Source organism: Bombus impatiens, unplaced genomic scaffold (genome assembly GCF_000188095.3).
Source record: "Bombus impatiens unplaced genomic scaffold, BIMP_2.2 scf_0010, whole genome shotgun sequence".
Lineage (NCBI taxonomy): Eukaryota > Metazoa > Arthropoda > Insecta > Hymenoptera > Apidae > Bombus > Bombus impatiens.
The window spans coordinates 1,099,713-1,119,498 of NT_176429.1; the positions used below are offsets into that span (position 1 = coordinate 1,099,713).

Genomic DNA, 19,786 nt, shown 5'->3' on the forward strand with positions numbered 1-19,786 from the left:
TACATAAAATTATTCATTATTACTTTTACATTGCTTCATTCCTTACAAAAATAATTTAAATACGATATTATATATATATATATACATACAAAAAAAAAGATTAATTTAACATTTTTGTCCAAAATATTGATTTAAAAAGTATGATTGAAAAGTATCATAATTATATATATACATATGTATATGTTTATACATATTTTTTTCTATTAAATATTCAACATCGTATAAATTTGTAAGTAAACATTTTTCTATTTTCGAAAAACAAATCTAATGTAATTATAATAATAATTATAAAGTATTAAACAATTTTCTACAATTTATTATTTTCTTTTTTTACTTTATCGATACAATTATTCTTTGAATCGAATAATGAGTATATCTTCATAATGCTACAATCCTGAATGGGCAGTGTACGATTATCACGTATATTTAAGCTTTCAGTGTATCTTATACATTATTATTATTATTATGCATGAAGTAAATATAGAAATGTATCGTGAAAACAATTTCATTAATATTATGTACAATAATTACAGCATGCTTTACATAAATTAACAAGATTTACACTAGCCTAGATTTTCTATAAGGCTATAATAGAACCATACATCATCTGAAGAATTTGAAAGTTTGAAGACATCTCGTGTTCACTTCTGTACACTACTGTAGTCGAATAAAAATATGTCATTATGATAGTGAGAAAAACCTGCAATATAATAATGATCATATAAGGCATTGAATATTTAATATCTGTATAAAGATATATATTTAAAAAAAAAAACTCTTATAGTAACAACGACACTCTAAATGCTTAGAATAAAACAACATCCATGATTTTAGGAAATTTTTATATAATTAAAAAAAATTAGATTAGAAAAAATACTGTTCATGTATAAATGTACAAAAAGATCTTTTACATTTGTAAAAATACACATTATAGACTATAGGAAAGTTAAAATGATGCTCATACATCACCTTATACGCAATTTCTAAAATGAAATTTGAATATTCTTTTCCGAAAAGGAAAAGAAAAAAACAATTTATGGAAACATATACAAACATATATGTAATTACATAGATACAAACGTAATGCTTTGGCATTGTATATGTTTTTCATTGAAATAAATTGTTGTCAATACAATAATGTAAGATTTGCCCAATTTTAAGAGTATTTCTTTGCAAAGATATCACAACATTAACAGATTCGTAAGAAATTTTATAAAATTGTAACATTTAATTGCAACATTTAATTTAATTATGCTAAAAGAACAGTCTTTATACGACATCAATAATACTGTAACATAAACACTCTTTCTGATGTTACGTAATACAACTTTTTACATAAGCTTTAATTAATTATAAATTCTATAATTCCACTTTTACATACATCTTATTTCTAAATACGAAGTATTCTTCGTTCTTTGTAAAAATGCAAAAAGATTCGTTCTTACGGGTCTTAATAAATAATCGTGTAAATTTGTAGACTAGAACTTACACGCGAATAATATCAATTTTTGTAATTTTTTCTAGATAACCTAGAGGTAAAGTTAAATCATATATACTTTGTGCGTGTTAAGGCGCTTCCTCCTTTTGTGGGATCCATCATACGATCCCAATTTGTATGACCGACTACAAATCCTACAGCGCGCATTTTTTCTTGTTCTTTACGTTCTTCCAAATCTGCCCAACGTACCTATCAAATCCAACAGTTCATGATAAATTTATCTGTATATTTTATCGATAAATCAAACAAAAATATACTTACACGTTTTTTGCCAGAAGTATCTTCCATGTTATAATAGTCAGGAACTTGAAGGAAATCTTTCATAGTTTGCACCTTTCCTTCATTTTTCTTTTTTGCAAGCCCATCCAAACGATCTATTTTAAATTGATATAATTAATAACGTTAGACAAGATATAGATTGTTTGTAAGATATATTAATATCTTCCAAAGTATATAATAACGTACCTAATTTGTCCTCTGCTTCCATACGTTCCCACTTGCTAACCCCCTATAAATAGATAACAGTATATATATATCATGAACCTAATATTTACAAAAATATATATGTATGAAATTGGTAAATTACAATAGTATCTTGAGTATCATCTTGACTATCTTGACTATCTTCATTTTGTTGTGGAGATTTCTCCTGGGTTTCTTCAGTGTCTTCCATATGAACCTAAAATCAGGTAAATAATTAATATGAATCTGAAAAAATAAATATACAACCTAATAAAAAAGAATATACTTCTTCAATTGCTTGTTCCTGTAACATAGAGTTAACATCCAATTTTTGATGATAACTCGGAGTTGGCTCAAAATAATCTATAATTCTATTTATTTCATCTTCTGTACGATTATGAATATTTCTTTTTAAACAAATTTGTAAATCCATTTCCATCTCACAAACATACACCTATAAACATTTATGTAAAAAAATATTAACAAAGAACTGTTCTCTGTTCTCATTTATTCGAATTTTGATGCTGCAATGAAAACTTACTTTGAAGCCTTTTGTTTTAGCAAAACTCCACATTTCTTCATAATCGGATATTTTTTCGTTGATACAATCCAATATAATGAAATTAAAGAAACCATCGGTAATATTCTTTTTAAAAGCTTTAACAAGAGATGTGATGTAACTTTGCTCCATTGCTTCCTCGTACTCATAGACCATTTCCTGTAAAGTTTATTAAATCAAAAAGTGCTGCAATTTATTTGTGCTTAAAACTTTCAATTTAATTAAAAAAATAATTTGTTTTATACCTTAACTGTAACTTTCTTTCCGTTATCATCTGTGGATTCTATCTCTTTCTCTACCAAGAAATAATCATCAAGACTTAATATTCTTGGTGCGGAACCTCCTTGTTCAACTTCCTTATCCTATAAAAAGATATGTTCGAAATTGTATCGTTATTTATAAGACAAAGTAAATTATATCTTAATAAATATAACTTTACCTTAATAAGTTTCGCCACAAAAGATTTTCCACTGCCTGGTGGACCCCTTAAAATTATAGCTATTTTTGGTGGTCTGTTCTGACGACCTGGAGGGCACAATAAGTCATCCACCATTGTGCAGTTTGGTGTTTTTGCCAATTCCAAAGTTTTTGGTGTAGATTCCAACACATTATGCTGAGCATCTGTAACACTATAATAAACAATGTCAACTTATTTAAAAGGTTTTTATATAATCTACTTATAATCTTTAAGTATAGAATAAAGAACATATAATACTCTTTTTGTACAACATAATGGAAAAGAAATAACAATAGAGATAAATAATTGTAAGTAGTAAGGACTGGTATATTCAAATTTAAATGTGCTATATTTGATGTTTTTTGCACAAGGTATTACAATATTAAAAAGTTTCAAAATTGTATTAAGCACAGTAAATAAGTGAAACCTTCTGGAAGCTATTTTAAAAAATAGCCATCACCTGAAAATAGCAAATGTTTTCCATGTTATCTTATTAAAGTAAATGAATTAAATCACAAGAAACATGTTTGCACATAATACGAACAGATTAAAATGAAACGTGTTTGTATTATGCCGCTATGTGATCCATGCGTTTAATTCTAAAAACTTTTACGATATATATTATAAAATAGCAGAAGCATAAATAATTTTCAGAAATAGTTTTCATTTGCATTACGCATATAAATAAAATTTTCGTGGCTTAATATGTGGTTACATAATATTAATCAATATAGTGGCATTAATAATATAGCCACATAAAAATACATGTATATATATATATATATATATATAACATTGTTAATGAAGAAAACCAATGGTTTTCGAAATATTTTTATGTGCCAATAATATTGACACAATGAATAAAAGTATGTATAATGACATTTTACAACTGCATTTTAGCAGTTTAAAAACAGAGAAAGAGAGAGACAGACAGAGAGAGAGAGAGAGAGAGAGAGAGGGTATGAATTTGCATAAATAAGTCTTCATACTTTATGCAAAATGCAATACTTGTCAGAAACATTATATCTACAGATGGACACCAATGTGTATTAAAATGTAAATTTAAGAACACAAAAGTCATGAAAGCGTTTATTTTACAATATTTCAAAGACTAAAACATTTAGGACGCATTTAGTAATCAGAAAAACATACCTGTTCTCTGATGGCTTTGTATCTATGACGTTCTTGTTCGAATTCTCCTGCCAGTTTATATTTCCTTTCGATCTAAATAAAGTTATATATTTTCAAACGTAATTAATTCACATTAATGTTAAACAATATGAATAATAATTTATGGTACTTTATTTATATACATAAGTATGCAGATAAATTTATAAATAATATATTTGGTGTACTATACCTGTCTTCATCTTTGTCATTCTCTTTAGTCGTTTCCTTTTGAGATGGTTCACATCTTTCCCGCGTTCTTTCTACATTTGGGAAAAATGATAATAAACATAAAATTGTCTATACAATTTAATAACTAAATACCAATAAATACTTATGTATTTTATCTGAATATATTTTCATTAATATTTTCATTAATATTAAACAGATTTCAATAATAATACTTGATATGAAAAACTGTATATTTTTGCAACTTAACATCAAATTACCTTTAATGGGACTCTTATCATAGCGGTTATCTTGATCTTTGTCAGATGTATGATCAAATATCCTATCATCACGTTCTTTCGCTTTATAGTCCTCTTTCTCTCTGCGTTCCCTTTCAGGTTTTCTATCATCTATGAATTCTTCGCTATTCCTTCTTTGTTTGTAGTCTCGAGGATGCCTAGATTCTGTTTTGTTCGCATAACATTCGTACCTCCTGATTTTCTCTGTATAATCTTTTAAATTCTGTTCATTCTCCTCCCAATTTCTAAAATCTTTCTTTGGGTACACTTCATGCTCTGGCACTAGAGGTTTTAAATTGCCATGTCCATAGTCGAAACATTGCACAGGAGTTAAGTGATCTTGATTCGATGATCGGGAAGTGTGGGCATAATCTATTACTTTAGCAGGTATATGTTCGATAAACTTCTTGTCGCTGCTAGCCCCGCTATGATTATAATTAAATTGTTTCTCTATACAAAATTCTTTCACAGCTGAACACCTGACTTGGCTTTGTCTGTTATCCATAGGTCGTTTCACGTATATATTAGAGTTATCGAATTTTGTATAATCAGAACCTGATGAAGATTCTGTGTATCCAGTCTTGTAATCACTCACCGTTATATCGTTCATATTTCTCTCTGATCTTTTATCAAGAACGTTACATTTATTTCCATTCTTAGGAGATCGTCGTTCTATATCGTTCGCTATACTCTGATTAAATGATTCATTTTGAGGCAACATGGATTTATCAAGATAGCTTCTTCCAGATCTTTGATCCACATCTCCGAAGCTGTTTTTAGAGTATGGTTGCCTCCAGAGTGAGTTCTGCGCATCATTAGAATCGAATTGCCTCTGTTGCATACTTTCATCAATTGATATTTGCTCATTATTAGAGAATACTCCACCATCACCACTTATTTCTGAAGTACCCTGTATCTTGGAACCAGAATTATTATCAATTGGTCCTTTTGATCTAAGTTCTCCAATTCCTCTGACATCAAGTTGTCGATTATCAAAAGATCTGTCAGGTTGCCCTCGAGATAAGAAAGAAGTGTCATTTGAGCTACCTATTGGACCTCGTGGACCAAAATATGCATCATTAGAACTCTGCGAACCAAAGCATCCATCAGTAGAATTATCAAATTGTTTTTCATTAAATCTATTTGAAAACTGGCCGCCGTCGTTTGCACCTTTCGAACCACCTGGACTTCGTTGATAAGGTGGATCATTGCGTCGTGAACCAAAAAGTCTATCATTGAGTCCTGAAAATCTTGGCTGTCCTTCGTTAAGTCCTCTGGGCATAAACTGATCGCAAAGACCTCGATTATCAAACGGTCTATTATTAGGCCCATGGGGCCCAAATTGACCATCGTTCGTTCCTCTAGGACCGAATTGTCCATCATTAGGTCTGCTTAAATTTAACTGAGCATCATATCTGGGGCCAAATTGTCCAATATTCGAAGGTCTAGGTCCAAACTGTGCATTATTAGGAGCTCTTAAACCGAATTGATTTTCAACAGGTCCTCTCGTCCCAAATAATCCATCATTAGGACCTCTTGGTCCAAACATTCCATCATTGATACTTCTAGGACCAAATTGTCCATCATTAGGTCCCCTTGGGCCAAATTGTGCATCGTTTGGACCTCGTTGACCGAACTGCCCATCATTAGAAGCTCTTGGACCAAATTGTCCATCACCAGTACCTCGAGGGCCATATTGTCCATCACCAAGACCTCGAGGACCAAATTGCGTATTATTCGAAGCTCTTGGACCAAACTGTCCATCGTTCGAGCCTCTTGAGTCAAATTGCCCATCATTCAAAGCTCTTGGACCAAATTGTACATCATTGGGTCCACGAGGACCTAATGAGTACGGATTTGGACCAGAAGAATTAAATGGTGGTTCGAACATAGGAAATCTTACATTGTTAGCACCTCTTGGACTCAAAAAAGGTGTACTTGATCTAAATGGCATTCCCCTTGGACCAAATGTAGCATCAAAAGGTCCTCTTGGTTCATAAGATTCAGTGTTACTTACAAATGATTTCAAGGAAGACTCTTTTCCATCATATGGTTCATCTGTTCTTTGTACAGAATCAGTAGGTTCGTTAGTGTCTGTAAGAACAGGACCTAAATTGGGTAATTCAGGCGGTGGCTCCATATTTAAATCTTCAGGTTTTAGATCATTTTCTCCCATAAAAGGTAACACTTCAGGTTTTTTCTCGGTATTTTCACTATCATTATTAGATAGTTCTTGCTTTACCTCTGTTTGTTCTTTGAAAGCATTCTGTGGATCCTGTTCTGAAGAGCTATAGTTCGTAGACGGAATTTCTTCCTCCTTAATACTATCCTTCTGCAATAAGCTATCTTCAGGAAGTTGAGCGTTAACCCAAGGTGGTTTTTCTAGTAATGGAATGTCTTTCTGTATTGAATAGTTCTCAGAACTGTCTTTTTGTGTATTATCGACGTTTTGTTCAGTCGATTTTGAATTATTTACCGCAACTTGTTCTACTACAGTAGTAGATTCATTTTTAACCTCATTCTTCACATTCGTGTCGTTTCCGATATTCGCCATTTCCGATCTAGGTTCGGTATGCATAAGATCTTGCATTTGTTGTGAACTAGAATTCGATCCTTTGAATGAATCCCGTGAATCGAACGAATTGTTGCGTACAATTCCTAGAAGAGCACGGGGTCCAAAGTCAGGATTTCCATGAAGCTTAAAATCTCCAGGTATTCTGAAATTACCAGGTGCGCCTGGTCCAAAGTTAGAAGATCCACGAGGTCCCAAATTTTGGTTTCCAACAGATTTCATGAATGGAGAATCACCTGTAATCTTCTTAAAGCTTTCACTCAGTGAACCAACGCTGCTACTTTTATCAGAATCAAAATAGCTTGGTTTGAATACGTCCATCGCTGCTCTCCTTTTTTCCATAAGCTTCTTTAGTTCTGGAGCAAATTTATCTGGTGGTTCAAATTGATTATTCCTACTGAAACCCCTTGGAACATTTGGAAAACTATCACGTCTATTATCTACTACGTCTTTTTGGTCAAAACGATCCATACTATTCCTATTAAACCTATCACCCCCAGGACCATAAGGTTCATTATTTGGACCAAATCGATTATTGTTTGTTCCAAAACGATCATTAACAGTTTCAGTTCCTTGTCCTACCCTATCACCTCCTGGTCCAAATCTATCATTTCCAACAACGAATCTGTTATCTCCAGGTCCAAATCGATCGTTTCCAGGTCCGAATCTATCATTCGTTGGACCAAACCGATTGTTTCCTGGCCCAAACCGATCGTTTCCAGAAGCAAATCTATCGTTGTTAAAGTTCATTTTCTGTTGATTGAACTGACTATTTCCGTGTTCTTGATAGTTCCTATCTTCTCTTCTAAACTGTTCGGCTTCAGATACTCGTTCATCGTTTAATTTATAATTTTCATTTCGTTGACCAAACATATCATTGCGAAATTGATTAGCTTGTTGATCATTTATACTATCTGGACCAAAACGTTCTGCTGGTATGCCTTCCTTTTGATGCCCAGCGTCATTTATACCGAAATTAGCCTGATGACCTACTGAGTCAAAGTTGCTCATAGAACCAGGTTGATTTTGACGTTCGTTGTGTATCAAATTATTATCTGGACCTTTACCAGTATTCATTCCGAATGAAGGAGGCCTTCCTTGCATGTTGGGTGGAACTGGAGGTCGTACGTTGTGATTCTGTCGTGAGTCATTGCTAACAAAACCTGGCGGTGGTTGTGAAAAGTTTGGTATAGCTGGAAAATTCGGCGGCGGTTGTGTAAAGTTTGGTGGAGGCATTTGAGTTGGTGGCATATTGAATGGAGGTGGAGGTACTCCAGTCATAGCTTGGAAGTTAGAGAAATTCGATACGTTCACGCCTGCATTATACTGTGCTGTCCATTGTTGAGAATTCCAAGGTGACGAAGTCATATTAGAAGACATCATGTTCATGACTGGTAGCTGAGTTGTCGACGACTGTGATACTTGAGAGGAGGTTGCCGTTTGAATGTTAGACGCTACTGTTTCTGTTGCTGGTGGCGGCGGTGGCGGTGGAGGTACGTTAATACTCTGCTTTGCAGTTAAGCCAAGAGTTTTCCCAATACCCAATAAATTGTTAATTAATCCTTGATTTTCTGTACTGGATAGAATGTTCAGTATTTTATCATCACCAGACGAGCCTTTATTCTTTTCAATATCTACTTTAACAACAGTTTGCTTTTGTTGCTCGCGTTTCCTACGCATTTGTTCACGTCGTTCGATAAGCTTCTCTCGCCAGGATGTCCATTTAGCTTCGTATTGTTTGTATTGGGTCTATAATAAAATAATCCCTTTTCGAATAAAACTAGAACTAGCAGTAAATCACTTACTGATGTTTTAGTCATCATATTTGATTTTCTCTGTAGCTGATATGTAATAATAATTGTAATATCACTTACCTTGTCTGGATGATTAGCATTTTGCTGTTTCCACTTATTAAACTGCTCCTCCCACTGTTTAAACTGAGCGTCAAATGTTTTCTCAGCTTCAGTTAGTTCTTCATCTTCGATTTTCAACTTTTTAGCACTATTAGATTCACTACCGATACTATTACTGCGTTTACCATTTAAACTATTATTTTCTTTACTACTATTGTTATTTTCAGGAGGTAATGGTGGCTGATTTGGAGGTAAAGGGGGATTTTGAGGACAGTTTTGTATATTTGTTTGTTGCATTGGTGTATTCGCGTTTTGTTTAACGGGAAATAATGGAAGATTGTTTTGATGTGGAGGAGGCATGCTTGTAAATTGATATGTGTTCATATTATTAGGAGGTAATGGCGGTTTTGTATCCTCTTTTGGAAGAGGTGGTGGAGGTTGTACGATTGGTAACTGTGACACCTGATTAGCTAAGCTCATGTTCTGGGCTGACATGTGTTTCATTGTTTCTTGGTACTGAAACAAAGTTCAAAATTGAATTAATGAATGAATACATTTTTATGTTATTTATGCCTTTTACATACCTTCTCCCCATACTGTGCTTGCCATTGCTGATATTGTTGCTGCCATTGCTGCCACTGAGCCCAGTTTTGTTGTTGAGCTGCGGCCCATTGTTCAGCTGTATACCCACTAGGTGCCTAATAAAACAGTATAATTATGATATTCTACATATATTATATAATATAGAAATATTTATATGTTATGTTAAATAAATTGATAAATTCATTAGTTAAATGGAAAATAAGTACATATGACAATATTTTAACAAAATTGTAATTAACATGTCAAATTTTCAAAGAAAATTTCATATATATCAATTAATGCAAGATTTATTTTTTTCATATATTAGATAGAGATATTTAATAAAATACTTACTGGTTGATTATAATACTGCATGTATGCTTGCATCATAGCCGTAGGATCTGTTCCTGGTACAGCATAACCAACTGGTGGTTGTGGCATTGGAGTAGCAACAGCACCAGCTGACAATTGCCATTGGTTCCAATTTTGCATTTTCTAAATCTCTCTCGCTCTAGCAAATGGTTTGCTAGTGCATTCCAAACTGTTTTAAGGGCCGCAGTCCGTTTGGACGCTATTTTATATTCAAAGAAAATTGTTATAGAGTTACCACCACATACGTGTATAAAATATAGTAAAAATCTCTATTCAGTTATTTGTTTTCCTTTTATGGTACAATCACCAATCATACATAAATGAAAAAATGTCTCAGGAATTATTAATTAAACATATTAATAAAAATTATACATACAGCAGTTTAAAAATATCTGTAAGTTTTAGTCAATATTAAGGCAGTTTTACAAAAATATAAAAGTTAAAACTATATATATAAATATAAAATGTGTTTCAATCATGTGTTACAAATTACCTAAAATTTTCTTAATCGCCACAATAATAAAATATGTAGAAACTTATTTCTTAAATTTCAATAGTGATTTTATTGTTTTGTAATAGATAAAATATAGAGGATCAAAGAAATAGAAACACTTGTAAAACGGATGTAGAGAAAACTACACATCATCAGAATACTTACAAGTCAATAAAATAATACAAAATATGTTCGGTATAAATCAGAAACACACATTCACCAATATTTGTACAAATACATTAACATAAAAATATAATAAGTTAAATGTTCAGTCTATTAATCTTCTGCACTTAGCAAATAGTTATAAGATGATTATCATATCCTTTAAAAAGTTACTAAATGCAAAACATTACAAATTTTGTAGATATAAGATACATTGTTAAAATACAAACAATGTAAATTTCATAATTATGCAATTATTTGCTTATATACTGATATATGTACAATATATTTCTTTGATAGATAAGATACACTCATTCACAAAATATCTCGCAAAAGAATCTAAAATCAGTGAAACATTTATAAGTAATATATATGAAATAATATATGAAAATTAATAAATATCTGACAATACAAATGCAATATGACATTAATACACAGTAATATGTAAAAAGAAGCTATAGATAAAAAGAATTACTCTAATAACTAGACTCTTTAAAAAATTTAGGTTCATATTAAGACTGAATATATATAAATATTTTTCACATTTAGCCAATATTTATGCTTTCCCCTTTATCAAGTATAAGTAAAACCTTTTAAAAGTTGAAGTTACGTAAAATAACAAAGTAGATTTGAAATAGATCGAATTAAAATTATTGTATTAAATATCATTCAGAATATATAAAAATATGCTTTAAATATGTATAATTAATATGCTTTCATAAACATTCAAATTCATTAACTTAGAAGAATATAAACAGTATTATAATATACCAAGATATTACATCCAACAAAACATATGATATAAAACAGATGTGTTTTAAACATCAAAACTGTAGTTGTTGGAAATAACCTAGAGCCAATACCAAACATACCGCAATATTTATTATATTTCACAAAATGAAATACAAAGTGATCGAAAATACATCTTATTACATAATATATAAATAGTACACAAAAGTGCTATATAAACTTGTATATAAAAAGGGGGAATATCCAATATATTAAGTTTGTAAGAAGTCGAATTGGACCAAATAAAATGCATTAATCTATTCGAGATTAAACACAATAATAAAGAAAAAGACAGGGATTAAATGATTTTTCCTTAAATAGGTTAATGATGCTGACGAAAACTTCAAAATGCCTTCGTTAAGTATAGAAGTTTGTAAACTTCAGGAGAACGTTCTCATAAGCATCCAAATGTGATCGCCATGATTATTGAAGACGTATCAATTTAAATTTAGTTAAAATATATCCTTCAAAATTGCATTTATGATGATATAGTAATTTCTGATAAGATAACACAATAAATATAAAAGAAGTTTGCGTATATTAAACACATTAATCCGAAAAACTCGCTCGGCAATATCCAACATTTTTCCGAAAGTATAGAACGAAAATAAAAATGTCAATGTAAGTAGTTGAAATAAGATAGTACTCACGACTGGATGTCCAGGAAGCTGCTACACTTTTGAAATGCAATTCACAAAAAGCTTTTTTTATTGTACAGCAACTAAATCGAAACTTGGCACGAAAACGTCGAAACTGATCGGAACTTATGGCGACTGGAGACTACGGTAGTATAAACACGTCTGGAGTATAGACACTTCGATACTGAAAGCATTGATAGAACCATTCATCTTTTGAGTCGAAAAAAATCAAGATGTAAAGCAAGAAAAGGTCCCGTTTTACGCAAGCGTAATGCGTATTTACATATGCATAGATATTACGAATATTTCACACAATGACAGACTCACTCTATCTATTTCTGTTTGTTTCACAGAACGAGGCTTTTCCTCACTCTCCATCTTGGTATTTTTTGAATCAAAAGATGAACGGGTTTCCCTAGTGAGTGTCCAGACCTGTTTCATATGAGCGTTACCAAGTGTTACGTTAAGTTTGCAGCTTTAGGGTAAAAGAGTGAGTGAGTTGGTGCCCATGATGCACTAAACCGTTCTGTTCGCCGAAGTCCGTGAAAATTGAAAGAACTTTTGTAGTTCAAATCTAAAACTTTTTCCAAGATTGTATGTACTTAGAAACTAGCACGCGCGAAAAAAAAAATATCTCACGAGAGATGGTAAAACGTTTAGAAAAGTTTACATGGATTGTCAAAGAAAAAGATCTCGAGAAAATCCAAACTTCTTTACAGACTATAGGTGACTTGTCCCACAATTGTCAATGCGGCATTCAACTGGACGTTACTTGATGAAGTGCTTCTAATTTCCCGAGTTATTTCTTGGTAAATATCTGAACAATGCAGACTTTTCTATCCGTATATACAATCAGTTAGTAAATTTAAATTTATGTGACTATATTGAAGGCAAGTTTTCGCGATAGCGTAATAGGATCGTACTGGAGATCCGGAGACATTCTGGATATAAAAAAATTTATAAACAGGTCTCGATATTCGTTAGAGAAAACCGTCCGAAAATTGAGCCGTGTCTAGTCATAAAAAATCAACACGGAAGGTCAATAAAGTCCACGTTCTTGCGAGGCAGATAAAGATAAGTAGAATGTTCCCGTTTCTGTCCGAAGCATTCATAGCACTTTACGCATGCGCAAAACGAGAACCTTCCATATTGATATTTTACGACTCAATTTTCGGACGATCTTTCCTAGACTTTGGTATATAATCATCAAGATCTGTTTAGATAATCATGTAGGTATATGAGTGTCGAGATACCTGTTTATACGAATATGGTCGAGACCTGTTTATATGATCGTAGGCGGGTCAATTAATTTTGGACACTAAACGACAAAAAGAAGTCCCTAAATGCAGTTTAATTCTTGCGTTCTACGCGGTTTATATAACGAGCTACAAAAATATATTTTTACTCTCTTTACACATTTCTTCGTTAAACAATTAGACGTAATGTCGACCATAGGTCGTTTTAAAACATTATTAAATAACAGGAATATCAATAATTCTTTTCTCTGATACTTCTTGTTATTTCTTTAATAATGTTTCAGATTTTTTAGGTTGATTAAATTAAGAAAAAATTTAATAAAATAAAAAAAGTGAAGTTGAGGAGAAAAACTAAAGTTGATAATATTGTTTTCATAAGGAATGTATTTTCCATAATTAAAATTATTAATTTTAAGTCCTTCTCTATCTTTTACGAAACGAATTATTATTACAAAAAAAGTAAACCAGCAAGATTAATAAAAATATCTCACTTGTGCGGATTAAATCTGTTTTATCAGCGTTCTCATGTCACTGTCATCAAAAAGAAATGAATATATAAAGATTGTGAAATGATACCAACAATCATTTACTACTACATGATAAAGACAAGAAACATATATTAGTACCAATACATATCGTAATCGAGAAACATTTTATCTATCGGAGAAATTCTTCAACTCTTACAAAATACTGGGAAAACCGAGAATATCGTGTGATATAAACTAATTAATTTATTTCTTTACTTTAGCCAAGTATTCTCTTTACTCGATTAAGAGAAATTGAGCGACGATTAATAATTTACGAGAATTACAATATTTCATAGAACAATAATTAATCATTTTTACGTAATTATATATTCCTACTGAATTTAGCTGTCTGTAATTAAAATAGCAATTGAAAATCAAAATTATTGGAATAAAAAATAGATTAAAAAGTGAATTTCGCATTATATTTAAAGATTAATAAGATATATAAACTAATTCGAATTTTAACTTCAATTTTTGGACTGTTTCATCGAAGCAACAATATAAAGATTATACGTATGTATTGACAATCAACGAAATGAATCAAACCAATTATTAATCACTTCTGTAGTTCATGATTTTTACGTTGTTCGATTAACTGAATAGAGTTTTTTAGCGTCAGTCGGAGAATCGCCAATCCGCAAAAGAGTGGAAGATCGTTTCCGAGATGGGAAGCTTCATAGAGATAAATATGCGTTATGCATATGTATTTATATAAAAACCTGTTTCTAATAAAACGCCACAGCAGCGTTCTACTCCTCAGTATCGCTTGTACCGGCAGCATCATCGAACGTGGTCATCATGAGCGTTCTCGGAACGAAGTGGCTACTTCTTAATGCCATTTTATTGTTTAACGTAGTAATTCAAGAAAATTCAGCACAATATATTCCTCCAGCAGCGAGCGTAGAACCTCTTTATCCAAAAGGATTACGGATGTCTATTCCAGGTGAGTAGGATTCCTTATTTTTGGTGTCTACTATCTATATGTATGTTTACTTGATACCAGTATCTTTGTGCAACTTTTGTGTTCTGTTATTTTTTTAAATTATGAGAGATGTACCGACTTGTGACCGATTATCTGGCTTAAGTGCTAAGGCATCTTGCTAAAGCATAGAAATAAAAATACGATGTTCTCTCTTTTTCGTCATTAGTATAATTTTAACATTTTTCAATATGTAGTAACATGGTATATTTACTTACAGGTACATAATTAACACAGGTTAATAATTAACCTAATTAATTAAAATAATTAAACAACCTAAGTAATTAAATATACTTACAGATACATAAACTAAATAAATACCAATTAACTAGAAACTTTGGTCATAATTTCTTAATTTTATAATAGAATAAAAATAAAAAAAAAGGTAAACAATTTTCTGCTTGGGTTTAAACGTGTCTGAAAATAATCGGCAATAGCCTTAAAAGACGATTTATTGGTCGACTTAGTCGGTACATCTCTAAAAATTATTCAAATGAAATGGTTGATAGAGATAACCGTCGAAGATGAACAGGAACAAGGAAATATTTTACAGCTTAACGAAAGGAATGTGTTTGTTTAAAGGAAGAGTACGAAAATTGTATACACACGAAAAACACGTATAAAATATCTTGCGATACCCTTTTTGCGTTTTATGTAACAATTGTAAGTGTAATATTTTAATTCGCAAAAGAAATTACTCGCGCATCGAATTGCACAATTCGATAGTTCCAGTGATAATCTTTGATTGATGACTCAGTAGAGAATTTGCATATTTTAATCTGTACATTGCACGCACACTGATACAATAGTGATGCACTTGAAATTTCCTCGATACGATATATTATACAATAAACAAGATTATGCTTATATAAAAAAAAATATTATCATCGATAATTTTGAATTAAATTACTGCGAGAAAATTTGTATTGTACTCTGAATAGGTTTCTTCAATGATCCATTTTACCACTATAATATACATAACAGGCAAAAATATGTAAATAAGTATCCAAAGTATAGTATTCATTATCATGTAAATTATTGTAGATAAAACAAATCTTTGCGTACGAATCACTTATTTAACTCTTTAGAGCTATATTTATACATACTTACAAAATTCTACTATTTTAAATTATATATCGTGAGATTAATGTATCTCTAAAAACACTGACAATTTTTGACGAAGAAAATACTTTTTCTGCTCAGATGAGGATGGTATCAGTTTGGTCGCATATCACGTAAAATTTAACGACGATTTCTACAGCCTTGAAGCGGGTACTATTGCCATTGACATCATAAAAAAAAGAAATGGCCGTTGGACATATGAAGATAGAAGCACGAGATTAAAACGAGGCGACAAGATTTATTATTGGCTCCATGTCGTTTACGAAGGTCTTGGTTATAATTTACTTAACCAAGAGTACGAAGTCAAAGGTTTGTTGAAAATAAAAGAAATGATTTTGGTACTGTTTCTCTGTAAAACATTGACCGTTCATTTTACTCTTTCTGTCTTTAGAATTTTACAATTACGATGGAACTCCAGTGGACGGAGGTACCGCAGATAACATCACCTGTTCGACACCATCGCAGACTAAAATCTTTGAAGGTAGTTCGATAAATCAGCAGACGAAAGGAAAAACTATCTGTGCAGGACAAACGATCTTCGAAGAAAATTTCGATTTTCTTAATACGAATCTTTGGACGAACCTCGAGCGTTTTTCTGGCATTCCGGTAAATATACTAACCACGTTTGAATTTATAGATAGACTTAAATTATTAAAGAAGATAGTAGAAGACATGTAACATGTATTCTGTCCTCTCTAGAAATAATAAATCTAATATGTTAAGGAATAACATAGATAAAATCGAATTAAGACAGTTAAAAATTTATTGTTTTATTTTAGAATTATGAATTTGTCGTATACATGAAGAATAGCGACAACGTGGAAGTCAAAGATGGTATTTTGCATATTAAACCAACCTTCACCAATGATAAGTTTGGTCCCAACTTCGTTACAAACGGAAATCTGACTTTGACGAGGTAAAATTTTAATTATCACAAAGTCAATCATAATGAAGTCATAATCGTCATGTTAAAAATCTTGAATGTCTCTTTAGCTGTACAGGCGTAGCTAATACCGATGATTGCAAACGGAATGCATTTGCAGCGTACATTTTACCGCCTGTTATATCAGGACGATTAAATACCAAGTCATCGTTCGCTTTCCAGCACGGACGCATTCAAATCCGTGCCAAATTGCCTCGTGGTGACTGGTTATATCCTTGTGAGTTCTATCGTACATTTTGTGCATCTTTATATAGTTATGATATTTCGCGAATTAATTGTTAACTGCTAAATATACCAATTAATAAACAGTAGAGCCTCTTGCATCCGAACTCTCGTTACGTATTATGTACGTAGATATATGTTATTGAACGTGTATATTATTATATGACTTATTTTCACATCTACAAGAAATACTTGCCAAAATACGATATATAGTTTATGAGTGACAAATGTGTCATAAACATATAAAACTTGAGATACATACGGAAAATTGAACAAATAGATATAGACAGTTATAAATATATCTTAACATAGAGACCAGAATGTATTGTAGAAAAAGCGGAATGTATTGTACAAACCGGAAGCTATCGTAAGCCGCGAGGTAAGGATTATGTACAAATAAATGATAAATAATTCAATAAAAGACCTCAATGGCTTCTAGCAGCCAGAGAAATATAAAATCCACAAATATTGAAACAAATTAACAATTTTTTTGATCTCTATTTTGAGAAAAGCGATTTTTTTTCTTTTGTCGAAGATTTCATTATCCGGACAATTTTGTCTCCTTATTAGTACGGATATGGGAGGCTCTGTACTGTATTGTGTGTCACTATTTTAAAAAATTCAATTATCAAGATCGATTATTTAATTTAGTAAATGGTGTATAATTCATTGTTATATTTTAGTACTCACTCTAGAGAACATAAACGAAAGTACACCAAATTCGCCGCTCCATTCTGACATCATAGTGGCTCATTCAAACGGAAATCCATTCCTCAAAACGCGAAGAGGAGACGACATTAGCGGGCACATTCTCATAGCTGGAGCTCATGCGACGACCATAAACCAACATTCTCCACGTGATAATCGATTAATGCTACCTAAAAAGACTTCGACGAAATTATGGTCAGATGATTATCATGTGTACGATTTGGAATGGAAAAGCGATCGAATCACGCTCAAGGTTGATGAAGAACAGTATGGCGATCAAGAAGTTCCACCAAGTTTGTTCAATAATCCGGTTAGTACTTTAAACTGCAAATATGTAACTACTTTTACATTTTTTCCCGTGCCTATTTCACCATCTTTCTTTATCTGTTCGTCTTGTAATACTGCTAACAATCTAAGATCACAAGGAAGAAATATGACAAGTCTATTTTTAGTAATTTTCTGATGTTTATACTATTTGGTGGCTGAAAGAAATACATAACTGAAATGTAGAAGAACCTTAAAAAATGTAAGACTTGCCAACAAATGCACAATTTTTGTAGAAAGAAGAACAGTAAACTAACTCCTTCACGCGCAAATCTCTCTTTGGTTTAGTAACGCAAGCAATTAAATCTTTTTATAATAAAAAACGGCTAAAATACATACATATTTTAATATAAAATATCGTAGTACCTGGATCTAATTAAATTAGAAAATACTTAGAGTAATATATCGTTACGTGTCACGAGCATGTGCATCAAGTAGTTGAAGAACAGAATTTAAAAATTGCTTTCTTACAGAAGAAGAATATGACTTATGCCTTTTCTATAATCTTTAATTCTAAATAGTTCATTTAACATTTTCCACGTTTTAACAGGCTTATATAAACATCGGTCTAGCCGTAGGAGGTCACTTGATCTTCCCAGACGGCTGCGTCAGCAGCGAGTACGCAAAGCCCTGGAGAGACGTCGAATCGAAGGTACATCTACTTAAAAAATTCGACTTCCATTACCAAAAACAGGACATTTAAAACACAATATCATTGATTTCAGGCACTCCTCAATTTCTATTCAGCAGCCAACAAATGGCAAGCAACCTGGAGGAACAGTGACACCGGTCTTCATATAGACTACATTAAAATCCTGGCTGTCTGATTCCATTTTTCACTTTGATTGAGAAACACATTTAATCATTCCTTTCTATTTTCTATCGCTTTCGTATTCCTTCATATAAATCCATATAAATTGATAAAACACACAGCAATTAGAAGGGAAGCGGAGGAGGTACCAACACGGAAGCAGGCAACGGTTCTTGATAAGGCACGTCATCCGGATGGAAACCAGAACCAAGCAATTCAATCAGTCGTTGTCCTCGATAGCCATAGCGTCTCTGATAATCAAACGAGGCACGAGGTCCATCCTCTGGTCTGAATTCAAACATCATCTTCTTCCTAGTGTCCGGAGAAGCTACCAGTCTCAGAAAACCATCCACACCGTTTCTTGGCCATTCCCAAAATCTTCCACTAGACCATAGCGAACGAATCGTGGCCATCCATCTCGAGGGAGACAAGCCAAACGGAAGTGTCCTAGCGACTCGAGTTGAAACAGTTCCATCGCACTGGACTACTATGCACAGCTGTACATGCAATAAAACAATCATGAAACGATTTTCTGATAAGTTTTTACTGTAGATCACGATCGATATATCCGAGCGTAGACCCACTTACCGCGCAGATTAATATTAACGCGTGGTTCGCGCGCATTTTCTTTTATCGAACCTCCAGGTAGGAAGACAGGGAAAGCAATATCCCATCATTCATGGTGCCCACTCACCTTTATGTCTTTCGAGTGGGTGAAAATTTCGTGCATAGAATACATTATGATTTTTTCGTGATAGAATTGTCAATCGTCGAAGCGTTGCTCTTCAAACGATTCGCGCCTCCTTCCTCGACATCGGTTTTC

General features: G+C 32.3%; 3 protein-coding genes across 4 annotated transcripts; 1 reads left to right on the forward strand and 2 right to left on the reverse strand.

Annotated features, from left to right (window-relative positions):
• Positions 1-295: 295 nt before the first annotated feature.
• On the reverse strand, positions 296-12,515 carry LOC100748236. 2 transcript variants are annotated; one of them, XM_012391828.3, is made up of 17 exons: positions 12,399-12,515; positions 12,084-12,255; positions 9,972-10,188; positions 9,620-9,733; positions 9,057-9,551; positions 4,593-8,931; positions 4,337-4,406; positions 4,129-4,200; positions 2,959-3,148; positions 2,765-2,881; positions 2,502-2,678; positions 2,247-2,414; positions 2,085-2,177; positions 1,964-2,006; positions 1,760-1,872; positions 1,557-1,687; positions 296-700 (listed from the first exon to the last, which is right to left on the reverse strand). In XM_012391828.3, exons 3-17 carry the CDS (start codon positions 10,107-10,109, stop codon positions 682-684), a joined length of 6,279 nt encoding a protein of 2,092 aa, XP_012247251.1. In that variant the 5' UTR covers positions 10,110-10,188; positions 12,084-12,255; positions 12,399-12,515; the 3' UTR covers positions 296-681. The 2 variants fall into 2 exon arrangements, with proteins under 2 accessions (XP_012247251.1, XP_003484453.1); XM_003484405.4 differs by having other exon boundaries at positions 12,084-12,458.
• Positions 12,516-14,570: 2,055 nt separating this feature from the next.
• LOC100748551 (beta-1,3-glucan-binding protein 1) lies at positions 14,571-19,017 on the forward strand. The gene is made up of 8 exons (XM_012386531.3): positions 14,571-14,797; positions 16,037-16,264; positions 16,347-16,561; positions 16,735-16,871; positions 16,949-17,115; positions 17,804-18,138; positions 18,703-18,804; positions 18,878-19,017. The coding sequence occupies exons 1-8, from the start codon at positions 14,653-14,655 to the stop codon at positions 18,977-18,979; spliced, it is 1,431 nt and encodes a 476-aa protein (XP_012241954.1). The 5' UTR covers positions 14,571-14,652; the 3' UTR covers positions 18,980-19,017.
• On the reverse strand, positions 18,868-19,732 carry LOC100748865. Its single transcript, XM_024370661.2, has 2 exons — positions 19,552-19,732; positions 18,868-19,460 (listed from the first exon to the last, which is right to left on the reverse strand). The coding sequence occupies exons 1-2, from the start codon at positions 19,585-19,587 to the stop codon at positions 19,089-19,091; spliced, it is 408 nt and encodes a 135-aa protein (XP_024226429.1). The 5' UTR covers positions 19,588-19,732; the 3' UTR covers positions 18,868-19,088.
• Between the last annotated feature and the right edge of the window lie 54 nt (positions 19,733-19,786).